The sequence below is a fragment of the Archocentrus centrarchus genome, chromosome 3 (genome assembly GCF_007364275.1).
Source record: "Archocentrus centrarchus isolate MPI-CPG fArcCen1 chromosome 3, fArcCen1, whole genome shotgun sequence".
Classification (NCBI taxonomy): Eukaryota; Metazoa; Chordata; class Actinopteri; order Cichliformes; family Cichlidae; genus Archocentrus; species Archocentrus centrarchus.
In genome coordinates, this window is record NC_044348.1 from 4,074,628 (window position 1) to 4,097,749 (window position 23,122).

At 40.3% G+C, this 23,122-nt stretch overlaps 1 protein-coding gene across 1 annotated transcript in view; it reads left to right on the plus strand.

The window, feature by feature from the left end:
* Positions 1 to 12,456, plus strand: part of lrrc4cb (leucine rich repeat containing 4C, genome duplicate b) — a 40,086-nt gene extending 27,630 nt beyond the window's left edge. Inside the window, exon 2 of the mRNA XM_030725899.1 lies at positions 10,406 to 12,456. Coding sequence (XP_030581759.1) covers positions 10,433 to 12,328 — 1,896 coding nt within the window. The 5' untranslated portion in view covers positions 10,406 to 10,432 and the 3' untranslated portion in view covers positions 12,329 to 12,456. The remainder of the gene's footprint in view (positions 1 to 10,405) is intronic.
* The last annotated feature ends 10,666 nt before the right edge of the window (positions 12,457 to 23,122 follow it).

Sequence of the window (23,122 nt, forward strand, 5' to 3'; positions counted from 1 at the left end):
TATAATTAAAATGCAGTTTCCAGGTCTTCTGGCTTCAGCTTGCAAACCTAAAAGAAATTGCATTCACTAACACATTCGGATCGGCATACAGTGTAACGGGAGCATCACTGTAATGCGGCACCTTTCAAGTAAATGCTTAATACTTCATCTTTTAAATAAAGGTACAAATTCATTCCAGATTCTTTGCTGGTAGCCCAACTTTTCTCCTTACTACATCACTAGTCACACAAAGCAATCTTATGTCTAACTATGCTAATAAGTAAACGTATGGGGTCTGTGCAGATCATTATTTAGTCACCGCTGAGGGCTCTGTGTACTCAGCCTACCTACTGCAGACTGCTACCTGCCTTTGTGCACAGCATGTGAAGGGAATGTGCTTCTTCACAGTTTTCTGGTTACCAAATCTATTTTTTTTTCCAGTGAAAGTGTTAATCCATATGTGTGCAACCAAGTATCAAGACTGTCACCACTGCTTGAGTCATACTAACATACTGCACTGTGCCATGTTTTCATTCAGTTCAATCATCCCCGACTCTGCCCCGATGCCCTTCCACCTACAGTTGGCCGGTCCTGCAGATCTCTCTCTTTAGAGGCGCAGTCATGGGAGCAGATTGGTGGGTTAGACAAGTGACACGAATACTAAGAGTGCCCTCGCATTCAGTCAGTCTGCCACCTAGGGCATCCTGTTTTAATCCCTTTGCAGAGACCAGACAGAGCCTTGGCAGAGTGCATTTGAACATGGAGGTCCCTGCAGATTACTTAGCTCATGTAATTATCATAATGGAGGCAACATAAGGTAATACGTGAATAGGAATTGAATTATTGAAAGGTGTCTCTTTACACTCTTGCTTTCCTTTGTTCTAGTATTGGCACAAGTTAACAACATCCCTCTACTTATCTGAAATCATGGGCCTTTTGCAGAAGCCTGAGCCATAGCCCAATCAAGGTTCATGTTTTTATTACATTGTATTCATTTGGATAGTTATAGTTAGTCGAACTGTCTAGTTAGTTATGTGAGCCTGTTAAAGAGCATTTAATGACATACTGAAGTCCTGCCATCATCACCAGCATCTTTGGACCATATGTCAACTAAAAATGATATCTCCTCCTCTCCTTATGGGCTACTGTGGCTTATTTACACTTTTTTTCAGTTCTGACACCCTGCCATACTTCCTGTAATTGATGTGAAACTCTGAAAGATACAAAAAAAAAGACATTTTCACACTAGAAGTTCAGTTTGACCTGGACCGAGATTGCCTCTTTTAGTCAGTATAGGGTTCAGCATTTGGACATGACCATAGCCTAGAGGAGGTTTCACACCTGTAATTTTGCTTCACAACAAACTGAGAAGTACTAAAGTCAAAGGAGTCAGAAGTAAAAGCATCCTATGGCACATGAAAAGACATACAGGACAGCACTGTAACACCATAACACAAAAAAACTACTGATAACTGTTGCAGTTAAGGAAACTCACAAAAGCAATTTGTTGTAATTTAAAACTGTATAATTTATCATTAACATATATGCATATAATTATATATATATATATTTTATCTTTGGGAGCAAATGAGCTGCATGGCTTTTAATTTTCATCTGTTTCATGGTTTTTAGATTTGAAAAACCCTCATTAACATCCATCCATGCATTTTCTTCCACTTATCCAATTCAGGATTGCAGGGGTGTTGAGAGGCGGGGTACACCCTGGACACCCCCTTCCCCCCCAAGCCACCTGGGTGCCCAATTATTATTCTTTTGATTAAGGTGCAAAATTGTAGTTATTCACTTGTATTCCTGAACAGAAAAATTCGTTTTAGTGGTTGAATGTTATGCTTGATTAATTTCTGACTTGTTGGAGAAACTCCAGTGAGACAGCTCAAATTTTGGTATAAAAATGTAATTTTTCATTTTAAATGGGTATTTTGGACAGATTTCTAAAATATTTTTTTGGGGGGGTTTTTATTTTGTTTTGTTTTTATGACAGGTGGTCTAATAAATTTGATAAGCAGTGTGCCTTCATCTCATCAGGTCCCACTGAGACTAAGCATTCATCAAGTTATTTTACAGCACTTTCAAAACTACAATTACAAAGTGATTTATGCTAATACAAAAAAAAAAAAAATCAATAATGGTGGTCAGAATAGAGCTCATACAGCAATCATCAGTCTATAGGGTAAAATGGCTGGTTTCCTGATAATTATATTACATTCCTCACAAGAAACAACAGATTAATTAAAAATGTCTTTTGTTCTGTTTTCAGACATAATATCATAACATATTGCCTGATGGCAAATGAAAATGTGTCTATAGGTTTTTGTCCCCACAGTGATTGTCTGTCTGACTATAATTCCAGATGGCAGTTTGATTGCTTTCAATTCTGCCTTTCCTTTAATTTAATCTCTTCCATCACTGACTGTGGAAAATGAGCCTGGTCATCAAAATACGTGGTGGTTTTCAATAATATGATACCATCTGGGAGCACGGCTCCCCTGAAGGGATAGCAAAGGTTAAGCTTGGGTCAGAGGGTCAACTGTACCACCTTTTCTCTCACGAGACTGAGATTATTGTCTGTTCCCATTTTCTGCATGGAACAACCAAAGCTTCCTTGGCTAGTTATGGATCACTTTTTACTTACATTCACCAGTACATTGGTGACATCTACACAAGGTTTTTAGAGTTAACTCAAACTAAACCTAAAAATTAAAACATTTTTGCTTTCATGCTTTTCTCCCTCTTCACCATGACAGACCGGTGCAGCATCCGCATCACTGCAGCCCCAGCCCCAGCCCCAATACATCTGTCAATCTCCCGCTTTCTTCTCCTGTCACTCGTAAAAAAAAACCCTGAGATACTTAAATTCCTCCACCTGGGGCAGCAACTCACCCCTGAGCCAGAGTGGACACACCACCCTTTTCTGACTGAGGACCATGGCCTCAGACTTAGACCCACAGGAGGGTGGGCCCACGTTTCCTCTTCATGCTGCGCCTGGCTGGGCACCATGAGCTAATGCCCGGCCACCAGGCGCTCTCCCTCAAGCTCCCTCCCCAGGATGGGGCCCCGGTAACCCTATCCTGGGCAGGGTAAACTGATCTGTGTGTTCCATAGGGGTTGAACAACAGGTAAAAAGTAACTGAAAATAATGACGGAAATAACTTTATGAACTTGGAAAACTAAACTAAAAAATATAGAGGAAATATCCTTGTTTTTGCGACCCTGAAAAGGATAAGCAGAAAAGAATGGATGACTGGAGAATGGAAATCTTTGTTAAGACTTTGGATGTCTACAAGGCTACGATTCAACTGTTCTCAAGAGCTTCTGTGTTTTTTTTGTAGAACCTATACTGATTTTCCTAAATCATAGGTCCTCCATACATTAATCCTTAAAAAAAATAAAACTACTGAAACAAATAATACTGAAGTAAAGCTAAACATTTTCAAATAATAAAAACTAAACTGAGCCAACATCAAAAATTCAAAGTGAAGTAAAAATAAAAATAAATTAGAAAATACAGAACTGCCACAACTCTGCATCTGTGTTAAGAATCACCATAATTATATTTGTAGTGCCCCGTGACCTTGAATGTAAGTAGATGGATAGATAAATAGATAAATTCCTCAGTTTTGTGTGTTATGTCAACATACTTGCAAGGTTGTTCTGAGTCTTTTTCCTCCGTCGAGAACAAAATCAATCAATCAATGCCGCTTTAGGATGAAAAAGGGGTCAGTGTGAACACATTCAACTTTAATAAATCTAGAGTGCTCCTGCAGTCGTCATAGCATCCTTTACCCTATGGCTATATAGAGCCATTCCATCTTTTCACCAGCACCCTGGCAGCCATTCATTTATGAAGCACTTTGCTCATCTCTCCACACAAGATAAGAGAAAAAAAAAAAAATCAAAGCATAACCCACTACTGTTGCCCCCCCCCCCCCATGTTTATAGCTAAATCTGCAACTAAATCTGCTTTCAACTCAATGTGAATAGAATGTGTAACAAGTTGTATTTCTTGAACCTCTTTTAAATGTAATATTGTGGCTCCGTATAGTTGTACAGTGCAGTTCTTTCAAGGACGTTGCTTTCATCACCTTGAAAATTAAATACACAGTTAAAAAAATAAATGAAGGAAAACTTTTTGATCTGAGTATAGGACTAAGTCAGTCAAACTTCTGGGATATTGATCTGGTCAGTTAAGTAGCAGAGGGGGTTGTTAATCAGTTTCAGCTGCTTTGGTGTTAATGAAATTAACAGCAGGTGCACTAGAGTGGAAACCATGAGACAACCCCCAAAACAGGAATGGTGGAGGACAACGATATTCTTTCCTCCTCATCTTTTCTGGCTGTTTTTTCCCTAGATTTGCATTTGGCTGGGGTCAGTGTCACTACTGGTAGCATGAGGTAGTCCAGCTCCTCCAGGATGGTACATCAATACGTGCCATTACCAGAAGGTTTGCTCTGTTTCCTACCACAGTCTCAGGAGCATGGAAGAAATCCCAGAAGACAGGCAGTTACTCTAGGAGAGTTGAACAGGACTGTAGAAGGTCCTTAGCCCATCAGCAGTACCAGTATTTGCTCCATTGTACAAGAAGGAACAGGATGAGCCTTCCTGAGTCCCACAAAATGACCTCCAGCAGGCCACTGGTGTGTCTCTGACCAAACAATCAGAAACAGACTTCATGAGGGTAGCCTGAGGGCCTGACATCCTCTAGTGGGCCCTGTGCTCACTGCCTGGCACCATGGAGCCTGATAGAACACCAGAATTGGCAGGTCCAATGAGTACCATTGACTGGCCCTCTCGCTCATCTGACCTAATTCCAATAGAACACCTCAGGGACATTATGTCCAGGCACACAGTAATGCCCTGGTCCAGATCTGGGAGGAGATCCCCCAGGACACCATCCGTCGTCTCATTAGCAGCATGCCATGACGTTGTCAGGCATGCATACAAGCATGTGGGTGCCACACAAACTACTGAGTACCATTTTGAGTTGCTGCAATGAAATTTAATCAGAATGGACTAGCCTGCTGCATCATTTTTTTCACTTTAATTTTGGGGTGTCTGAATTCAGCTCTCTGTATGTTGATAATTTTCATTTCCATCACACAATGTGGCATCATTTGATTCCTAACACATTACCCAGTCCATATCAGTATAGATATCCAGCATGATTTTTTTTATTCCCCTTTTGAGATCTGATGTGTTTTTAAAGTGGTCCTTTAAAATTTTGTTAGCTGCTGCCAGTTCCAAAATAATTATTTACATGTTGCTTACCTCACAGGTATGTCTTCTCTATTCCATTCTGGGTATTTTACCTATGAAAGTAATACAGAACAAAGGGTTTCGCTAAAGACATAATCAGCGCTAAAATGTAATTTAAATCTTTTTGTTTTCTTGACCTAAGCTTCACTGTGTTGGAGCAGCGGCTTCTAAATCTTTTTCAGGTATTGAGCAAAGAGTTGCTTGGTCAACAACTGACCCAGCCAGGCAAATACAGGCAATTTAAAAACAGCTGGAGAAAAAAACAGATGTGGCACAAACCATATGCATTACAGCTTCGGTGAGGCCAGTGGGCTATACAATCGGCCCCTAGATCCAGACACAGACACAGTTTAAAAATGACCGACACGACACCAAACAAACGTGTTGGGTAATACCACACTGATAGAATGAAAAATATTCAAGAAAACATTTATTTTGCTTGTCTGAGACATGTCCAGCCATCATTTCCATTCCTCTTATAAGAATAGCGTATGACTGATAAGTCAGCAGCGCCCAGCAGCATTTGCAGATTTATTTCCCTAACACCAGCACTGAGAGTACTGAGGCCAAGATGGAAGAAGGGGAATTGCCTTTCTTTCAGGTTAAGCAAAACTGGAGAGTGAAGCACTTCCAGTCTGCATGTCAGTGACGGCCGCTAGTTATGTTGGCCTTCAGTGCCAGATTTTAAAGCTGCACCACCCCCCCCCTCCCCACGTCCCCTCTCCATACCCTCAGGGACAAAAATGCACGCCAGCATGCACACGCACTGCAGCAAAGAGAGAAATGTTTTATAATGTTGGATTTAAAAGTCTAGCAGTCTTCCCACTGACAACATGTAGCAGCGCAAACATGGTCACGCTTGCAAAATCTAATTACAAACTCAACATAACGAGTAATTATTGTTGGGATGTTTACATATACATATACGCTACTAATGTTTATGTCTGATCAGCATAACAGCACTTCAGGCACAAAGCTGCACGCCAGTCTTTTAGCAATTATCAAATGGATGATTATTATTTTAATTATTATTTAAGCTGACAGTTATTTTCTTCAGTTCACAGGAATGTGCTGTGGTCAACTTGCTTCTTTTACATCAGAAACTGCAGTCCAAATAAATAAACTTTATTATCAGCATAAAGACCTTTGAAAAGCTGACACCAAGAAATGTTTGGCGTTGTTGCTTTTAAGGCATTCCCCCACCAGAGTATTGCTTTAAATTACCATTCATTACACAGTAATAATTCAAGACTCCCCAAAATATTTTTGTTCTATGAATTTTACACTGTCGTATAAATAGTTGGCTGGGATAGTGTTAAAAATGGTGGAAACAATAAATTAATTAGCAAAATAATTTGTGAATAATTTATTATATTTTGCTATTTAGCTATATAAGAACACAAAACAGATTACAATTCTGAAAATACTTAGATGTGAATAACAGTAGATGATGTTGGCATAGTTCCAACAATTTACTCTTGACCCCTTTGAGTAAGGTTGGCAAACGAAAGAGAAAGACACAGTGCGTTTGTGTACATGCAAATCTTTTTTGCATCCAAATTTGCATCATGAGCTTTGACCTGAATGTCAGAGATATACGGGCACTCTTTCTTTGTGGAAAATAAGGAAAATGTAAATTTCTAAATCAGAATCATTGTATGTATACTGTTGTATATCAGTGTTGTTTATTGGTTGCAGGCTATTATACAGAGCATATGCTAATATAATACTTAAATAATATGGCACTTTCCAACACTGTTTGACACTTTCAAACACTGTTTGACACTTTCCAACCATGTCTGGCAAGCCAGTTTTGCCCATCTGCAACTTCAAGGCACATCATCTGTGCTCAGGTCTTATAAGACCCAGATGGCCTGTGAGGTTACACAGCAGCACAATGTTAAAAACAAGACATGCAACAAACGTATGCAAATGCAGTGAATCACTAATGTGTTGAATGAATTAGTAAGATGATATCCAGTTCATCAGACAGCCCTGTCCGTGGCCACAGGCTTCTTTTATCTAGCACGATGAGAGACTTGCCACATTTCATATCACTTCATATTTTATCCACTCTATCAATTTCATATACACCAGATCAGCTGCAAATGGCTGATTAGTAATTGTATAACAAACAACGTGACTTAATTTGGTTTGACTTTGTTTAGGGGCTTCCACTTCTCCCTAATGCACTAAGTAAGTAATGCAGTAATACTGAAGTCAGTTTTGTTTATTGTTCTTTCAAGTAACTTTAGGTATTTTACTGTTACATTTAATAAAGGAACACGAAAACATGAATATCATAGAATGACATCAGTAATGATGATCTTAAGATGATTATGAGATTGACACGATACTTAATGAACGTAAGCATTTTTGTGGAAAAGTGGAAATGCAAATGTGCACAACACAATCCAAAGTTCCCCACTTACTAACTCTGTCTGAGGGGAGCAGCTGCCAACAAATGCAAATTATTCCATAATGAAACATTTCTTGTTGCATTTCATCCTCAAAGATTCCCATCAGTTTGATTTGTGTGGAGAAGTTTCAACATATTTCTTCTCATATTCACTCATTTAGACTACAAAAGAGACATTAGTACTAAATTTCTTGACTGGAAAGTGTTCAGTGTCTAGACGTTTGTGCCAAGTTTGCTTCCCCTGTGTGCGGAAATGTCCACGATAGCACATTTTCCTAGTTGGAGTAAAATGTTGTTGCTTCAAATGTGTAACACTGACAGACTCTAATCATCTGACATTGTAATTTAAATGCTCTCCTTGCTGTGTACACCTTGATTGAGACATATGTTACCCTAGCACTTTCCCAACAAACTCATTATAACAAATGCATTTGGCAAATCACAGTGGTGTCAGACACAATGCCAGTGACTGCTGGTGCAGAAGCAGTAAAGTAAGGGTGGGTGTGTTTTTATGTTGCTGGCAGGATTTTAGATGTAAGCAGCCACTGCTTTCAGTGCCTCTGAATACATGTTGAGCGAGCCTAGATGAAATTAATCCATGCAGTGTTGCACCAACAAAGGGAGGAAGGATGTTTGTGGAATTTTCCTTTCCTTCTGCAATATATGTCCCATCACTTTATGGAATGAGACATTCTGTGCTGATACAATAAATTTAGATCAAATGATTTATGAGTAAGTCATGTGGCCAAAGGTACAATTGCTCCAGGAGTGGCAATGACATGCACTTTTCCTTAAGCATTCAAGTGGAAGTGCAAACTGTGATGTTTTATTGACAGCAAATAATCAGTATTAGTGTGTTTGCCATGTCTGACATTTTCTTCTCTTAGGTGGCAGTGCAGGGTTGTTGTAATTCCAGCCGAACAAAATGAGCTCCTGCCAGTGGGAGGCCTTATTCTATCTGATTCCCCAGCAGAGGCGCATCTCTCCACAGCCTCACTACATCACAGCTATCATGACAGACTGGCTGGTGCAAAACCAAGCCACATGTAGACTCATTGCTACTGATTAAGTCAGCCACTCATCCTCACCGGAGAACATTTCCGCCTCAGTTAACAATTTTTTACAGTTTAGAAAACACCTGTCATAATATACTTGTGTCTCCTAGCTGGTGGGTTGATGGAAAGATATGATTAACAGATAACTTCAGTTAGAAGAGCCAAGAAGAGACAAGGAGAATACTTAAATATAAGAAGCTGGTAGGCAAGGTTAATGTTTTTTGCAAAAGTCTAGAGTGCTTTGCTGTTGGTGAAGGCATTAAGTGCACTGAAGGATGATGTATGTATCACTTGACAGCAGAGCTTGACACAACGCTGTCACTTTGTGTATTTTGAGTACATATATGGTATGTTTGTTATACTGCATGTATGGATTTATTGTAGGTTACCATCATTGGGGGCAGAAAAAATGAGTGGCAATAACACCACATCTACACTGCAGTGTGAAAGTGGGAGGTACATGCTGTACTGTACTGTATGTGTATGAATCTTGCAGTCTATTTTTATCTTCAGCATACTCAGGCATATTCCTAAAGTAGATATGTTGGCTGAATGGATTAATCTAATCCAATTTAATCTAATCTAAGATAGCAGAGTAACGAGTTTCTTGTTAGTCACTTGGTTTGGGAGATAATAAATTCTGCTATAGTTATTTAAGGACAATATGAGACCTCTTCACACTCTTGAACTATAAATTGGATCGTAATGAAAAGTAAACAGGCCTGGAATACTGCTTTGAATAAGAAAAAAGCATTAATTGTGTAATTAATTTTTTTAACCCTAGAAAATTAATATGATAAAATGCTCAACATCAATATTCAGACTATAGGGTAAAAAAAACTCAAGAAGAAATGGACTTGCCAACATTGCTTTTTCATTGCTTTTTGCAGACTTCTTGGTAATGTTTTGGACAGACACATAGTGTGTGTGACAGTGCTGTGCCATATTCACTGAGCATAATGCTTCGATGTTAATGACTTGTCTTCAACTGAAAAAAAAAAAAAAAAAAGGGTCCCAATGACTCCAATGGATTGCACTTCTTTTGAAATTTTTATGACTAAGGCTTTTTTCTCTATTAAATAATTCCTGACTTATGATGCCAGTGAGAAGGGGGCTTACAAGAAATTTGCAGGTCGGGCTCTGATGGGATGCAGATACTAAGTTCTCATTTTCCATTTTCAGTCTCTGGTGTAAATGTGTTGGCTTCTGTGAAGTCTGAAAATCTGGGACAGTCCAGAGTTGAGGAGCTAAAAAAAAACAAAACATGTTTTAATACACAAATGTATAATACTGACAATTAATTTAGGCTTTAAATTCTTGGTCTTGTTGTTTCATTATTCTTTGCATGATGGACTATATAAATTTATTCAATAATTCAGGTTTCAAGTAAAAAAAATAAATAAATAAAGAGTGAAAAACAAATGCCTGTTACAATTTCTCAGTGCTCCAAGTTCAATCATCTGACCAAACAGTTTAAATATACAAAGATATTCAGTTTGCACTTATATATATATATGAAAAAAGCAAATGTTCATTTTTGAGAAGCATTAACGAGTAAATGTGTTGGCTAGTTAATGTTCTATTGACAAAGTGTATAGGCCATAACCTGCAATTTATTCTGTGCGACTTTTTTAGTTAGTTAACCTTGTTCTTTTTTTCTTTTTTTTTCTTGTTACAGAGAACACAAACAGCAGATGAACTATGAATGCTGAACACAATGATCTCCTCCCTCCAGCGCCAGACAATGAGAGGTCGTAGGCTGAAGGGGGCACTATCCAACCCCCTCTTTGTGCTGCTTTTGGCCCTTCAGATCCTGGTGGTGGCTGGGCTGGTTCGTGCTCAGACCTGTCCTTCTGTCTGCTCATGCAGTAACCAATTCAGCAAAGTCATATGCACACGTCGCAGTCTACGGGATGTTCCAGATGGCATTTCTACCAACACCCGTTACCTGAACCTCCAGGATAACCTCATTCAGGTAATCAAGGTGGACAGTTTTAAACATCTGCGCCATCTGGAGATCCTGCAACTGAGCAAGAATCACATCCGCAGCATTGAAATTGGCGCCTTCAATGGGCTGGCTAGCCTCAACACGTTGGAGCTCTTTGATAATCGGCTCACGACAATCCCCAATGGAGCGTTTGAGTACTTATCCAAGCTGAAGGAATTGTGGCTAAGAAACAACCCCATCGAAAGTATACCATCTCATGCCTTCAACCGGGTCCCCTCACTTCGAAGGCTGGATCTAGGTGAGCTCAAACGTCTCTCCTACATTTCTGATGGGGCTTTCAAGGACCTGAGCAACCTGCGCTACCTGAACTTGGGAATGTGCAACCTCAAAGAGATCCCCAAAATTTTACCTTTGGTAAGGCTTGAAGAGCTAGAAATGTCAGGGAATCAGCTCTCTGTTGTCAAGCCCAGTTCATTTACAGGGTTAGTGAACCTCCAGAAGCTGTGGATGATGCATGCCCAGATCCAAACTATTGAGAGGAATTCCTTTGATGACCTTCAGTCACTGGTGGAGCTCAATCTTGCTCATAACAACCTTACATTTCTACCACATGACCTCTTCACACCGCTGCACCGCTTAGAGCGAGTCCACCTCCATCACAATCCTTGGAACTGCAACTGTGACATTTTGTGGCTCAGCTGGTGGCTGAAGGAAACTGTACCAGCCAATACCAGCTGCTGTGCACGTTGCCATACTCCTTCAGCCTTGAAAGGTCGCTACATTGGAGAACTGGACCACAGCTACTTCCAGTGTGATGTTCCTGTTATCGTGGAGCCACCCAGTGACTTGAATGTGACTGAAGGCATGGGTGCAGAGCTTAAATGTCGTACAAGCTCGGTGACCTCCATCAGCTGGTTTACACCAAATGGCTCATTGGTGACTCATGGGGCCTATAAAGTGCGTTTGTCTGTCCTCAATGACGGGACACTGAACTTTACTAGCGTCACAATGCAGGACACTGGGACTTACACCTGTATGGTTAGCAACACAGCAGGCAACATTTCTGCCTCTGCTGTGCTTAATGTCACTTCTGTGGAAAACAGCGGGGTGACCTATTTTACCACAGTCACAGTGGAGACCACTGAGACCATCGGGGATGATAGCCAAACACCACTTCCCCCATTTGGCTGGGTGTCTTCCTCAACAACAAAAGGTACTCCTGCTTCACCAAGGACCACAGAGCGGACTTACACCATTCCAGTTCTTGATGTGGATGGAGAGAGAGCCCTCAATGGCCTGGATGAGGTGATGAAAACCACTAAGATTATCATTGGCTGCTTCGTGGCCATCACACTCATGGCTGCTGTTCTGCTGGTTATTTTCTACAAGATGAGGAAGCAACACAACCAGCAGGATCCCGATGGCCCTGCCTCCTCTATGGAGGTCATTACTGTTGAAGAAGAGCTTGCAGGTGTTGCTGCTATGGAGAGACACCTATCGTTGCCCCCTCTGGAGCACTACAACCACTACAACACCTACAAGAGCTCTTACCACCATCCTCCAATGCTCAGTACCATACACAGCTCAGCCACACAGGAACCTTTACTGATTCAAGCTTGCTCAAAAGACAATGTACAAGAGACTCAAATCTGATTTTAAATTTGACTAAATGTCCAGTATCAGCCGTTACACACTTGGAGTACAATGGACCAAAACATGAAGATAAAAGAAATTAAATGCCATTGATCTGACAGAGTTGATGTCAATAATGGCAGTTAGTCAGCATTTGGCAAAGGGACGACATGAAACTTTAAAAAGTGTCTTTACAAAAACAAAGATTATTTATTAAAAATATGTCTAGTGGCTAAATGAAGAAAAACAATTTGTGATAGCTTTTAGCTCATTTTATTTCTCTCTCTCTCTCTCTTTTTCTCTCTCTCTCTCTCTCTCTCTCTCTCTGTGTGTGTGTGTGTGTAACACCGCACAAGGGAAAAAATGGTTTACTAAGACTAAAACTGAAAGGTATCAAATACAGCATTCACTGTTTCCATTGGCCTTATACTAAAATTAATGAAATGTCATTTGTTTAATATATACATTTTATCTGGTAATATGTTTTATTGAAGGACAATGCTTAAGCATTTACAAGAATTTATTCAGTAGTGGAGCATACCAGTTCCAGTTTGGAGGAAGTTTATGAAACATGAATACATAAAATGAGTTTCTTTTCCTCGCCATCCTATTCTAGCTGTCACTCAATGCAAAATTAAATCTTTTAATGGCACAGCTCTGGATGATATCACAGTGAAACCAGCATGCCTGAGGAGCAAAGCTGCCAAATGAGTAAATGTGCATTTCCCCTGTGGCTTCTAAACAACAGCCATATATCCTTCACTTTAATTAAGATTAAGGTCTTGCTCCCACTCCTCCTCCTATTTTCTTTACACTCTTCACACGTTACCTTTACTATTTTTTTTTCCCCTTCAGCTCCTCCTCCCTTCTCATATCTCTGAATTCTCCATGTTGTCGCTTTACCCTCCATCTGCTTTCTCCTCCACTGTCTTTCTCTCCGCATCCTCTTGCTTCTTTGTCTCTCTGTCACTTAGCTCAGGCACGTTCCTCACCCCTCGCCATGTCTCATTTGTCTCGCTTTATCTGCCGGCATGTGCTGCACAACGGCAGAATATTGCTTAGGAAAATGATGGGAAGCATAAGGCTGTGGTCTGTAGCCTTCCTGTTAACCCAGTAATGATCTACGTCCACTCAGTGTCACATTACCTTGCCATCACCCCAGGGTCACACAGGCTCAGGCGCTGATAGTCCATCTGTTAGAACAGATAAAGAGGCAAATGAGGCTGCTTTGTAATGTAGTGTGACCCTGTCAGACTAACGCAGACGGCGCTAACATAGTCAGTGAAGCAGCTAGGAACCTGCAACAAAATAAGGGAAGATGGGTTATAGCTCATTAATCTGTATCAGCAGTTCATTTGCAGACTAACAGAGGAACGCTGATAAGAAAACAGCATGAGACTTTTTTCACTTTCCCTTTACCCAACATCTAACAGGGGGTAGAGGCCTTTGATTTTGAAGCGACCCCCACTCTGTCTCATTTTATTTATTTTTTTCGAGGAAAACACACACGCATACACTTTGATGATGCACCATTTATAGACCATCAAAACACTGTCTCTCCTGGAGTCGCTCTTTACGCTCCGCTTTTTCATTTAGTGTTTCAAAGAAGGAGGCTTAAGGAAGGGGGAGGTGGGATTGAAAAGTGAAGAACAGCAGTTGGGAAGAGGGAGCCAGACCTACAATGGTCATGAGGGGTCTTCAAACAGAGATATTGCAGATATGAAGAGAGAGGAGTGAAAAATAGATAAGAAATAAGGAGGAAAAACTAGCCATCAGCCTGTCGCCATGGAAACAGTGACCTTGTACAGAAAGTAAGAAGAGGTAGATATGCCTTTTGCTTTGGTCTCTGTGCAACAAGCATATTTTAATGCGTCCCACTGGCCGTTTCATAAATGCATCTGATTATCGCCAGAACTGGCAAAATGAAATGTAGCCTATACATATTTACAGATGGCTTTGGATGGGATCTGACCCACACATGACGTCACTTTGCAGAGCAGCGACCTGTTTGAGTTATTCAATGTAAATCGCCACACAATGTGAAAAATTAGACAATTTAACTATCCAGCAGTTCCACTCGCCTCTTATTTTTTTTTTTTTTTTTTTTTTACTTGCATCGCCGTGAGGTCTGCTACAAGTATGAGCATAACAGAGCACCACAAATTCAGAAACTTCTGATCTATCGCTCTCCTAAATGAATTCTTTTGTTTTCCACAGTAGCAGTGTGATGGTGAACGACAAACACAATGACAAAAATAATATGCATTTAAAGACTGGGTCTTTATTGTCTTCATTGTAATTCCAGTGAGTAAACCATTCTTTCCCTTTACACGGTTTCATTTTTTTCAATGCTCAGTTCCTTTTCAACGCTTTTGGTGGCTTAATGATTCAATGTTGATGCTGGCTACAGTGAAAAAAAAAAAAAAAGGTTCTGATTTTTTATATATATATATATATATTTGAGGATGAGGGTTGTGAGTTCAGAATGAATGGAACGTCTCTGTATTGGTATTTACTTTAGTTGGATGGCATGAGGGAAGATTTTTGAAGGCCAGAATGAAATTAGTACTGAACGCAGAACATTGGACTTGAAATACCAGCAGAGTGAGCTTGATTTTTGTGCAAAACCCTTAGCCAAGGTGATCAAATTCTTGTGTGTTATTCTGCCAACTGTCCATGTATGGGGAGGGTTACTTGTATGTTGGGGACATTCGCTCTCATTTTTGGAGAGAATAATCATCACATGGTTAAATTTCTACAAAAGAAAAAAAAAAATATTTTCAAAAACATGATGCAAAAAAAAAAAAAAATCTTCAGATCATAATTTTACATGTGCTTCGATTGTTTAAAAAAAAGACAAAAAAGCAAAACAAAAAGAAGAAAAAAAAAAAACAAGAGACTGTGCTTGTAAGGAGTCCAACTTATTTCCCTGAGGATGATGTTCAATTATTGATACCTGAGATTGTAGTTCATACTGTACATGAATACAAATAAAAATTGCAATTCTTTTTTTTTTCCAATAGAATTCATGGAGCGTGTTATTACCAGATATCTTGTCACCATTTTGCTGTCTTTGTTCCATTTGCACATGAACACATGTAAAAAAAAAAAGACTTAAACAAAAGTGATTGCTAAGCAGCTCACAGAATGCTGAACTGAAAAGAATATGTTAGAGACAAAAAAAAGTGCTGTAGCTTATTTTATGAGGTCAGAGGAGGGAAGTGGATCTATTTAAGGGGAAAAGGAAGTGCTTTTTATGCATTATACATAGACAGTTGGATTCTTTTATCTAATTTGAATCATCCCATCTGTCTGACAGAATCATTTGATTCACGCTGTCAAATCTGAGAATTCCTTAACCAATAGCAAAATAGTCTATTCCTGCTCTCTCAGCTGACTCAATATGACGAATAAAGGCTCTCACAGAACATTGTCACAGTCGGAAAAATACAATAACAATAGCCTACGCTGCTCTCACTGGCATTTTAAAATGTATTTAACATTGAATCCGTTAAACTGAATCTCCACCGGAAACAATTGTGGTTGGTGTGAAAAATTACAACAATTCAGCGAAGAGACTGCCTGTCATTATGACACCCACAAATAGCGCAAAATGGCTCACAGTCACCACTGCCTTTGGGACTGCTCTGTTTCATTCACAAAGTGCTTATGAGATGGCTGCCCGTGTTGTGGTGCGGGAATCATTCAGACCGGCTTGTAGTATCCATCTTGGATGTCTTTTCCGATATTAGAATTGATTCATTCACCAAATGTTTAATTCATTGAGGTGAAATGCTCAGGTGCAGTGAAATTATTTCAAATACAGTTCAGAAACTGAACAGTGACCCCCATTAAGTTCCAGGTGATTTATACTGTATGAAGAGATGATTTGATTTTTTTTTTTTTCAAAAGCAGTGAAACAGATGATCATTTATTTAAGTGAGGGTTAAAAACAGAATGTGTATGAATGATAAATATCATAAGAAATGTGTTTCTTCTTCAAGCTGATATTCATATATACAGGTGAGAAATTCTAGGAAAAAAAACATAAATCTTTGGCACCTACACTGAGAGGATCCAGTGGTTCTGTTATGTTGCAGGATGCATTTTGCTTGGTTTAGGTCAGTTTTTCCACCTTAAGCTTTAGTCACACAGGCCTAGAAACGGGGATGGGTCGGTGAGTGGTTGCCAGCTGTTGTGAAGTGAAATTGGCTGCAAAGAGGGTGCTGCTTTGGTGGCTGGCAGATTGCTATGGTCACCCATAGTTTGGATGGAAGACACCAACTTGTCTGGAAACGCTTGCTAACTAAGCACCGTGTGGTAGTGAAACTTGAAAACATGCGACACAAACAGCAAAAAATGCTGATCATTTACCTTCAAAGTAAAAGTATGGGCAGCTGCAGCAATCTGTTATCCACCAAAGCAATTGTAAGAACATTTTTGGAGCAGAACTGTATACCTCTTTGTAGCCAGTTTCACCTAGCAACAGCAAACAATCTCCCACAACTACTTGCTGGCTTGTTGGGGAATACACATTTTTCCCTAGCAACCAGCGGTTGCCAAGCATTCACCAACCGGTCACTAGTCCCATGTAGCTGAAGCATTAGGCGGTGGCTGTGGCTCAGGTGGTAGAGCAGGTTGTCTGCCAAATGGAAGGTTGGTGGATCGATCTCTTGCTCCTCCTGTCCACATGTCAAAGTATCCCTGGGCAAGATACTGAACTCCGAGTTGCTCCGATCCATCATTCAGAGTGTGAGTGTGTGTGTGTGAATGTCAGATAATGAATGTGTGTTGTGATTGGCTGAATGAGACTTGTAGCAGAAAGCGCTCTGAGTGCTCAAATTGAGTAGAAAGGCAAGGCGTCATTTACCATTTAGAGGGAATGTTGACTGCAAATCAATGCAAAGTTGTTCTGGGTGATTACCTTATGCTTTGATGAAATATGGAACGGTCTCTTCCAGTATGACAATGACCCCGTCCATAGAGCAGCAGGGGTCACTAAATGGTTCGATGAGTGTGAAATTGATGTGTCATGCTATGGCCTTTGGAAGATTTTGGACTGATGTGTCGAACTCTCCACCACTCACCATCAGCATCATCAACACAACAAGATAGAGAGTACCTTTTAAAAAAAATATGTTTCGTCCTTCTTGTTCTAATTCCAAGGAGCATTAGCGTTGTTCTGGTGGATTGTAATGGGCCAAGACCATCTTTGTTTTTCCTTAAAATTTTCATCCCTCTTTACATTCTCCTTCACTCTCCCAACTTTTTCAGCTCTAATCTGTGCTGTCATAAAAACAGCTTCACCTTCAGTCTCAGTTATTATAGAAAACCACTTAACTGGTCCTTTCTTTCCAGCTTGTTATGTTGACCCTGTAAAGGTCACGGGTTTCTAGGTAATGGTACTTTTCAAGGCTGATAAGAAATCTAAAAAAAAAAAAAAAAATAATAAAAGATTAATAGTACTGTGTAGTTAAGAAAAAATGTTGAAATGAAAACTAACTTATACATTGTTAAATAAAAATTGAAAAGCAAGTAAAGTATTATTGCATTATTAGAGTACTGTGCCATTTTAATTACATTTTTTTCCTTTTACATTATGAACCCAAGTTCCAGTTTCACTCTGGCTCTCCTTTCGCCTCACAGGCAAGACTGCACATCTTTAAACAAATTATCATTTATTTTGTATTACCTGAGGGGACACGTTCACACGTTTTCTCCTGCAGAGTTTGAGTGCAAGCAGTCTTAAATCATGTTCACTGACCCGTAACAGACTGAGACCATTGCTGTACATGTAGATGGAGAGGAATGAGGGGAAACTTGTATGTCTGAAATTTGTTATCGTTTTACATACAAGAATAGAATTACGATTTATTTTACAAGTACTACACTACTTGATAATACTGATCATACTTAGGAGATATTTTTATCAAAGGCATTCTGACAACAGCCAGTTTTGTGATGCATGGGCACTGCATTCTTCCAGAGCATGCTGCGTGCGTGTATGTGTGTGTGTGTGTGTGTGTGTGTGTAAAAAGCAGATTTTGTATAAATGAACAAACACTGCTTTTGTCTATTTAAATCCTATGTTGTCAGTGTATCAAACTCTGACAACTCTGAAAATCCTGATTTTAACCTTTTTAATATGTCCATATGCTGATGTTTTGCTCTGGAAATGCAGTGTGACATCTCAAAAACAGTTTCATACAGTCAAAGATTCATGCATAACAAAAGAACCACTCCCATTAACATTCAAGGTGAGACTAACTTATCAGAGCCGGTGTTTGGGAACATCTAACATTAGCAGCAAATTGTTAGGTGTTTGATAAAGTAGTTGGGCTGAAGGCTTAAGTTATCTCACGTGCACTTGTTTCATTTCAGTGCAGTGTGAGGGTCTCTTTGTCTTTTCTGATATTTTCAGTCATACCAGTTTGTCTCCTCTCCTCTGCTGACTGTGTTGTTTCTGTGTCACTGTGTTTTCTGTGTGTGTGTGTGTGTGTGTGTGTGTGTGTGTGTGTGTGTGTGTGTGTGTGTGTGTGTGTGTGTGTGTGTGTGTGTGTGTGTGTGTGTGTGTGAGAGAGAGAGAGAGAGAGAGAGAGACGCATGTAGGTAACATTACACAAGTCAACAAAAATGTGTTAGTTACTGTAGGTGTAAAAAATATCCCCAAGTTCCCAAAGTTTAACTGAAAGAATAGGACCACTGACCGAGCTGTGTTCTGCTTGGCCTGCTGGTATCCATCAGCTGCCTCCGAAGTCCCACAGGCTAACTAAGCAAGATAGGAATTCTTTTTCAACTTGATAGCTCCTTTCACCTCCGGCGTCCACCATTTGGTTTGGGGATTATCACAACGTCGGGGACCAGCACCTTGCAGCAACAGTTCTGTGCAGTAGCCTCAACAATGGGGGTGCAGAACATGGTCTATTCAAACTCAATGTCCTCAGCCTCCCTTGGAATCCTGTTGAAGTTCTGTCGGAGGTGGGAGTTGAAGATCTTGAGGACTGAGTCCAGTCACAGAACAACACTCAGGTTCAGATCAGGCACGATATTGATCCCAATCACAGCCCTGTTTCCGCTCACATGGGCTTTGAAGTCTCCAGGTAGGACAATGGAGTCACCAGATGGAGCACCCTTGAACACCACGCCCAGTGACTCCAAGAAGACCGGGTACTCTGAACTGTTGTTCTGCACATAAGCACAAACGACAGTCAGAACCCATTCCCCGGCCCAGCCACCAGACACTCTCCCACAAGCACCCTCCCCAGGCCTGGCTCCAGGGTGGGGCCCCAGTAACCCTTTCCCAGGCTTGGAAAACTGTTCCCTTGATTTTCCTCTCATAAAGGTTGTCTGAATTGTTCTTTGTCTGGCCCCTGACCAAGGACCAATTTGCCTTAGGAGACCCTACCAGGGGGAAAAAGACCTGGACAATATAGCCCCTGGGACCCCCTGGAACCCACAAACCCCTCCACCATGATAATTAATTAATAACAATAAGGTGGCAATTTGTGGAGAATCACCGCCTTATTGCTATTAATTAAAGCAATTCATTTGCATATTCATAGGTCTGTGAATATTAACCCTTTATTTACCACAGGCCTGCCGCCATTCTATGACTTCCCAAAACAATCACAGTAATATATACCTTAACATCTTAACTGTGTAGAACGAGCATCAATGCAGGTGCATGTTGTAAATCCGCACTGACTCTCACAGACAGAAAATTATGAAATTCTCATGACATTGACCATTACATACACAGAAACCATAAAAGAGCAACCACAGTCACTCGGATGTTGATCTAAAGGCAGCATGAAGTCAATGGTACTTAACAGCAGCCAAAATGTGTCATATTAGTTTTTTTCTTTTTATTTAAAATGTATTTGATTTTATTAAAAATCCACATGATTCAAATACAGTTACTCTGACTATCAGGGCTGTTTAGTTAGAAGTGGAAATGTTCCCTTTAAGAAAAGCTCTGCTGAGGTGTTGAGGGAGTCTAGTTCTAAGAGACAAGAGAGCCAGGTTAAACAGACCACCAGCAAGCTGTGAAACAGATGGTTTCCCACTTGACTGCTGTTGTCCATAATCAAGCATCTAATAACACCTGTTACACTTATGAAAGGTGGTTGGATAGACAGGAGAAAAGGTTGCCAACCAGTTGTGTGCACAGCCTGAAAAGTGTGGGTTAGAAAAATCCTCTTTAAGGGCAACTTCTGGACCGTACTGGTGTCTCAGATGCCTAAAGCCGTGTCTACACAGTGGGATAAGTGTGAGCAGCATGTTAGCAGAACAGCAGCAGCAGCATGGTGCTCTGCGTGTGTCTAAAGAGGAGGCAGGCAGAGTATTGTTGTGTAGGTCACCCATGTTTTAGAAGTGCCCAGAGCCTAAAACAGAATCACTGTAGATATAGACATAACACAGCAAAACTGACACTTAGTGTGAGGTGCGGCTTTGGATGGTCTTAACAGGTATATGCTGCAGGGCAAGTAAAACTTGATCCATACACAACTTGTGTAGACAGCTGGATTGTTTAAAATTTCTGTGTATGTGTTCCATCAGACATGCTTGAGAGAGACGACGGAAAAATGGGGCTGAGCGACAAGCCATGTGTTATTATATTATCTGCTGTCAGCTTGGGAGCTTGCTTGCTTGTTGCATCGCCTTTCTCATTTCACAATAAATTATCCACTAAAGGGGAAAATGTTCAAATAATGCGGTCTGAGAGGAAAACTATAGAATTGGGGTTGCTACCACGCCAGCATCAGCCCATGTAAAACAGATGTAGACTGAGGGCTAAAAATGTTTGTTCAGGAACTGATGGTCATCCCTGGCAATTCTTTGGCATCTCACACAGTTTTGGCAGTTTGCTCAAAGTCGCTTCAGACATTTGTCGGCACAGACTGGATAACAGACCCAGCCAAGTATCTTCTGATTTTATGAGGAATGGGAAGAGGAAAATAGTCACAAGGCCTCATAGTGTATGTGTGCCTTGTGTATTGTGTGTGCCTAAGGTACCAGATGCTTTTTTATTGAGTTTGATTAATATGCTAGTTAATGGATAATTTATTACAGTGTTTGACAGAAGCAAACCGCTGAAGAAATAGTTGAGCAAAAAAAAAACACACACACACACACACACACACATGCACATTAAAAGGTAACAGCGTTTCATCTTTAAAGGCTTATGTTACAGCAGAGACACCATTTTTGTGCTATGTTATGATTTTCAGCTGTTCGGTTACTGCTAAATGTGTTTACTGTCATCACAGATACTACAGAGAGATGGAGTAAAAACAACTTAGAGACCTCATTATTGCAACATTTCTGTTCTGTTATGGCAGGCAAATAGGGATATAAAATCCTCACATGAGAGTTAAAGGTAAAAGAGATGGTTGTGTGCTGACAGCAGCCAGTTCTACAGCACCTTTCTCAAGACAACCAGTGCTGAATCAAATAATCCTAATGTTGATTTCAGCAAACTTGCACATGCAGCAGGGGCATGTGGTTTCCACCTGAAAGTGTTACTCGCCAATGTCTGTTCGACTCACGTGGGCAGAAAATCTAAAATATGTGTTGCAGTTCCAGAAACAGAGAGAGGGAGAGCTTAAAAGCAGCATGCTGATGTCAGCCAATATTGCCCTTTGGATTGGAAAAAGACATCTGTTTTCCTTAATCTTTAGTGGTCTGTGTGGTTGTTACTACCAAAAAAAAAAAAAAGGGAAAATCTGACAAGGTGACTATCATCTGATTAAATAGTAATAATAATAATTTGATTTATTTATGACTTCTCAACTGTTCAGCACGAAGTGAATTCCAAAGGAACATAAAAATATTATGCTGCATGCTTCCGCTCCAGCATATCTTATTTAAGATAGTGTGCTGCAGTATGTTGGATATCTCATTCATTCCGCAAGGGAGCAGAAGGAATGTGGCCTCGCTAATTGGTGATGACAAATTGGAAGCAAGTCACACATGACATGATTGACACATTCAACAGAGGGCAAACCACAGTAAGACCCCACATGTTGTGCTGACAAATCAGAGCCGTGTGTAGTCCTCAATTAAATATAAACACATCTAGTAGCCTGTACATTTAAGACTGAAGTGCATGTCATTTTGCTGGTGTTGCAGCTTTGGCACAGTTTCAAGCACCACAGGCACAGCTTGTATCTAGGTTATCATATAGGAAAAGCTACAGAGAGCTCTATGAATGCACATACAGTAGTTGTGTAAGTATCTGTAGTGCTGAATAAGGGTTACCTTATACAGCACTACAGAAGTTCAAGCTTTCAAATGTAAATTTGCAGCTTTTCCCTCTATCTTTTTTTTTTTTTTACTTAATATTTTTGAAATTTTAGTCTTGGTTGGTAAAAACAGGCAATCTGATTACTTTGGACCCTGGTGCATTTTGATAGGAATTTATGACCACGTCTGACATTTCACTGAGTAGAACAATTAGCTGATTAATTAACAGTTGTTACTCACAGGGTTAGGAGTGTATTTTGGCAAATGCTCAGGGCTCCGTGTTTGTGGTTTTAAGAGCCTTACACAGTTGGTAGAGGAGTTTGACTGCTGCCTCGCTGGTCGCCGCTGTGAGTTCGGATGCACCAGAAGTGACTTATGCTAAACAGGTGGTTACCTGCTTTGGCAGAGGCGGCTGGCAGAGGCAGCGATATCCTCTGCCCTTTTTCGTGCTTTGATGAGCTGGCAGCAGACCACCTGACTGTTCAGCCGTTCAAATGACAAGCTGCTGCTTCACTCCAGCACTTCTAATGTAAGAGTGTTAATCTTGCAGTGCCAACCACCAGATTGCCC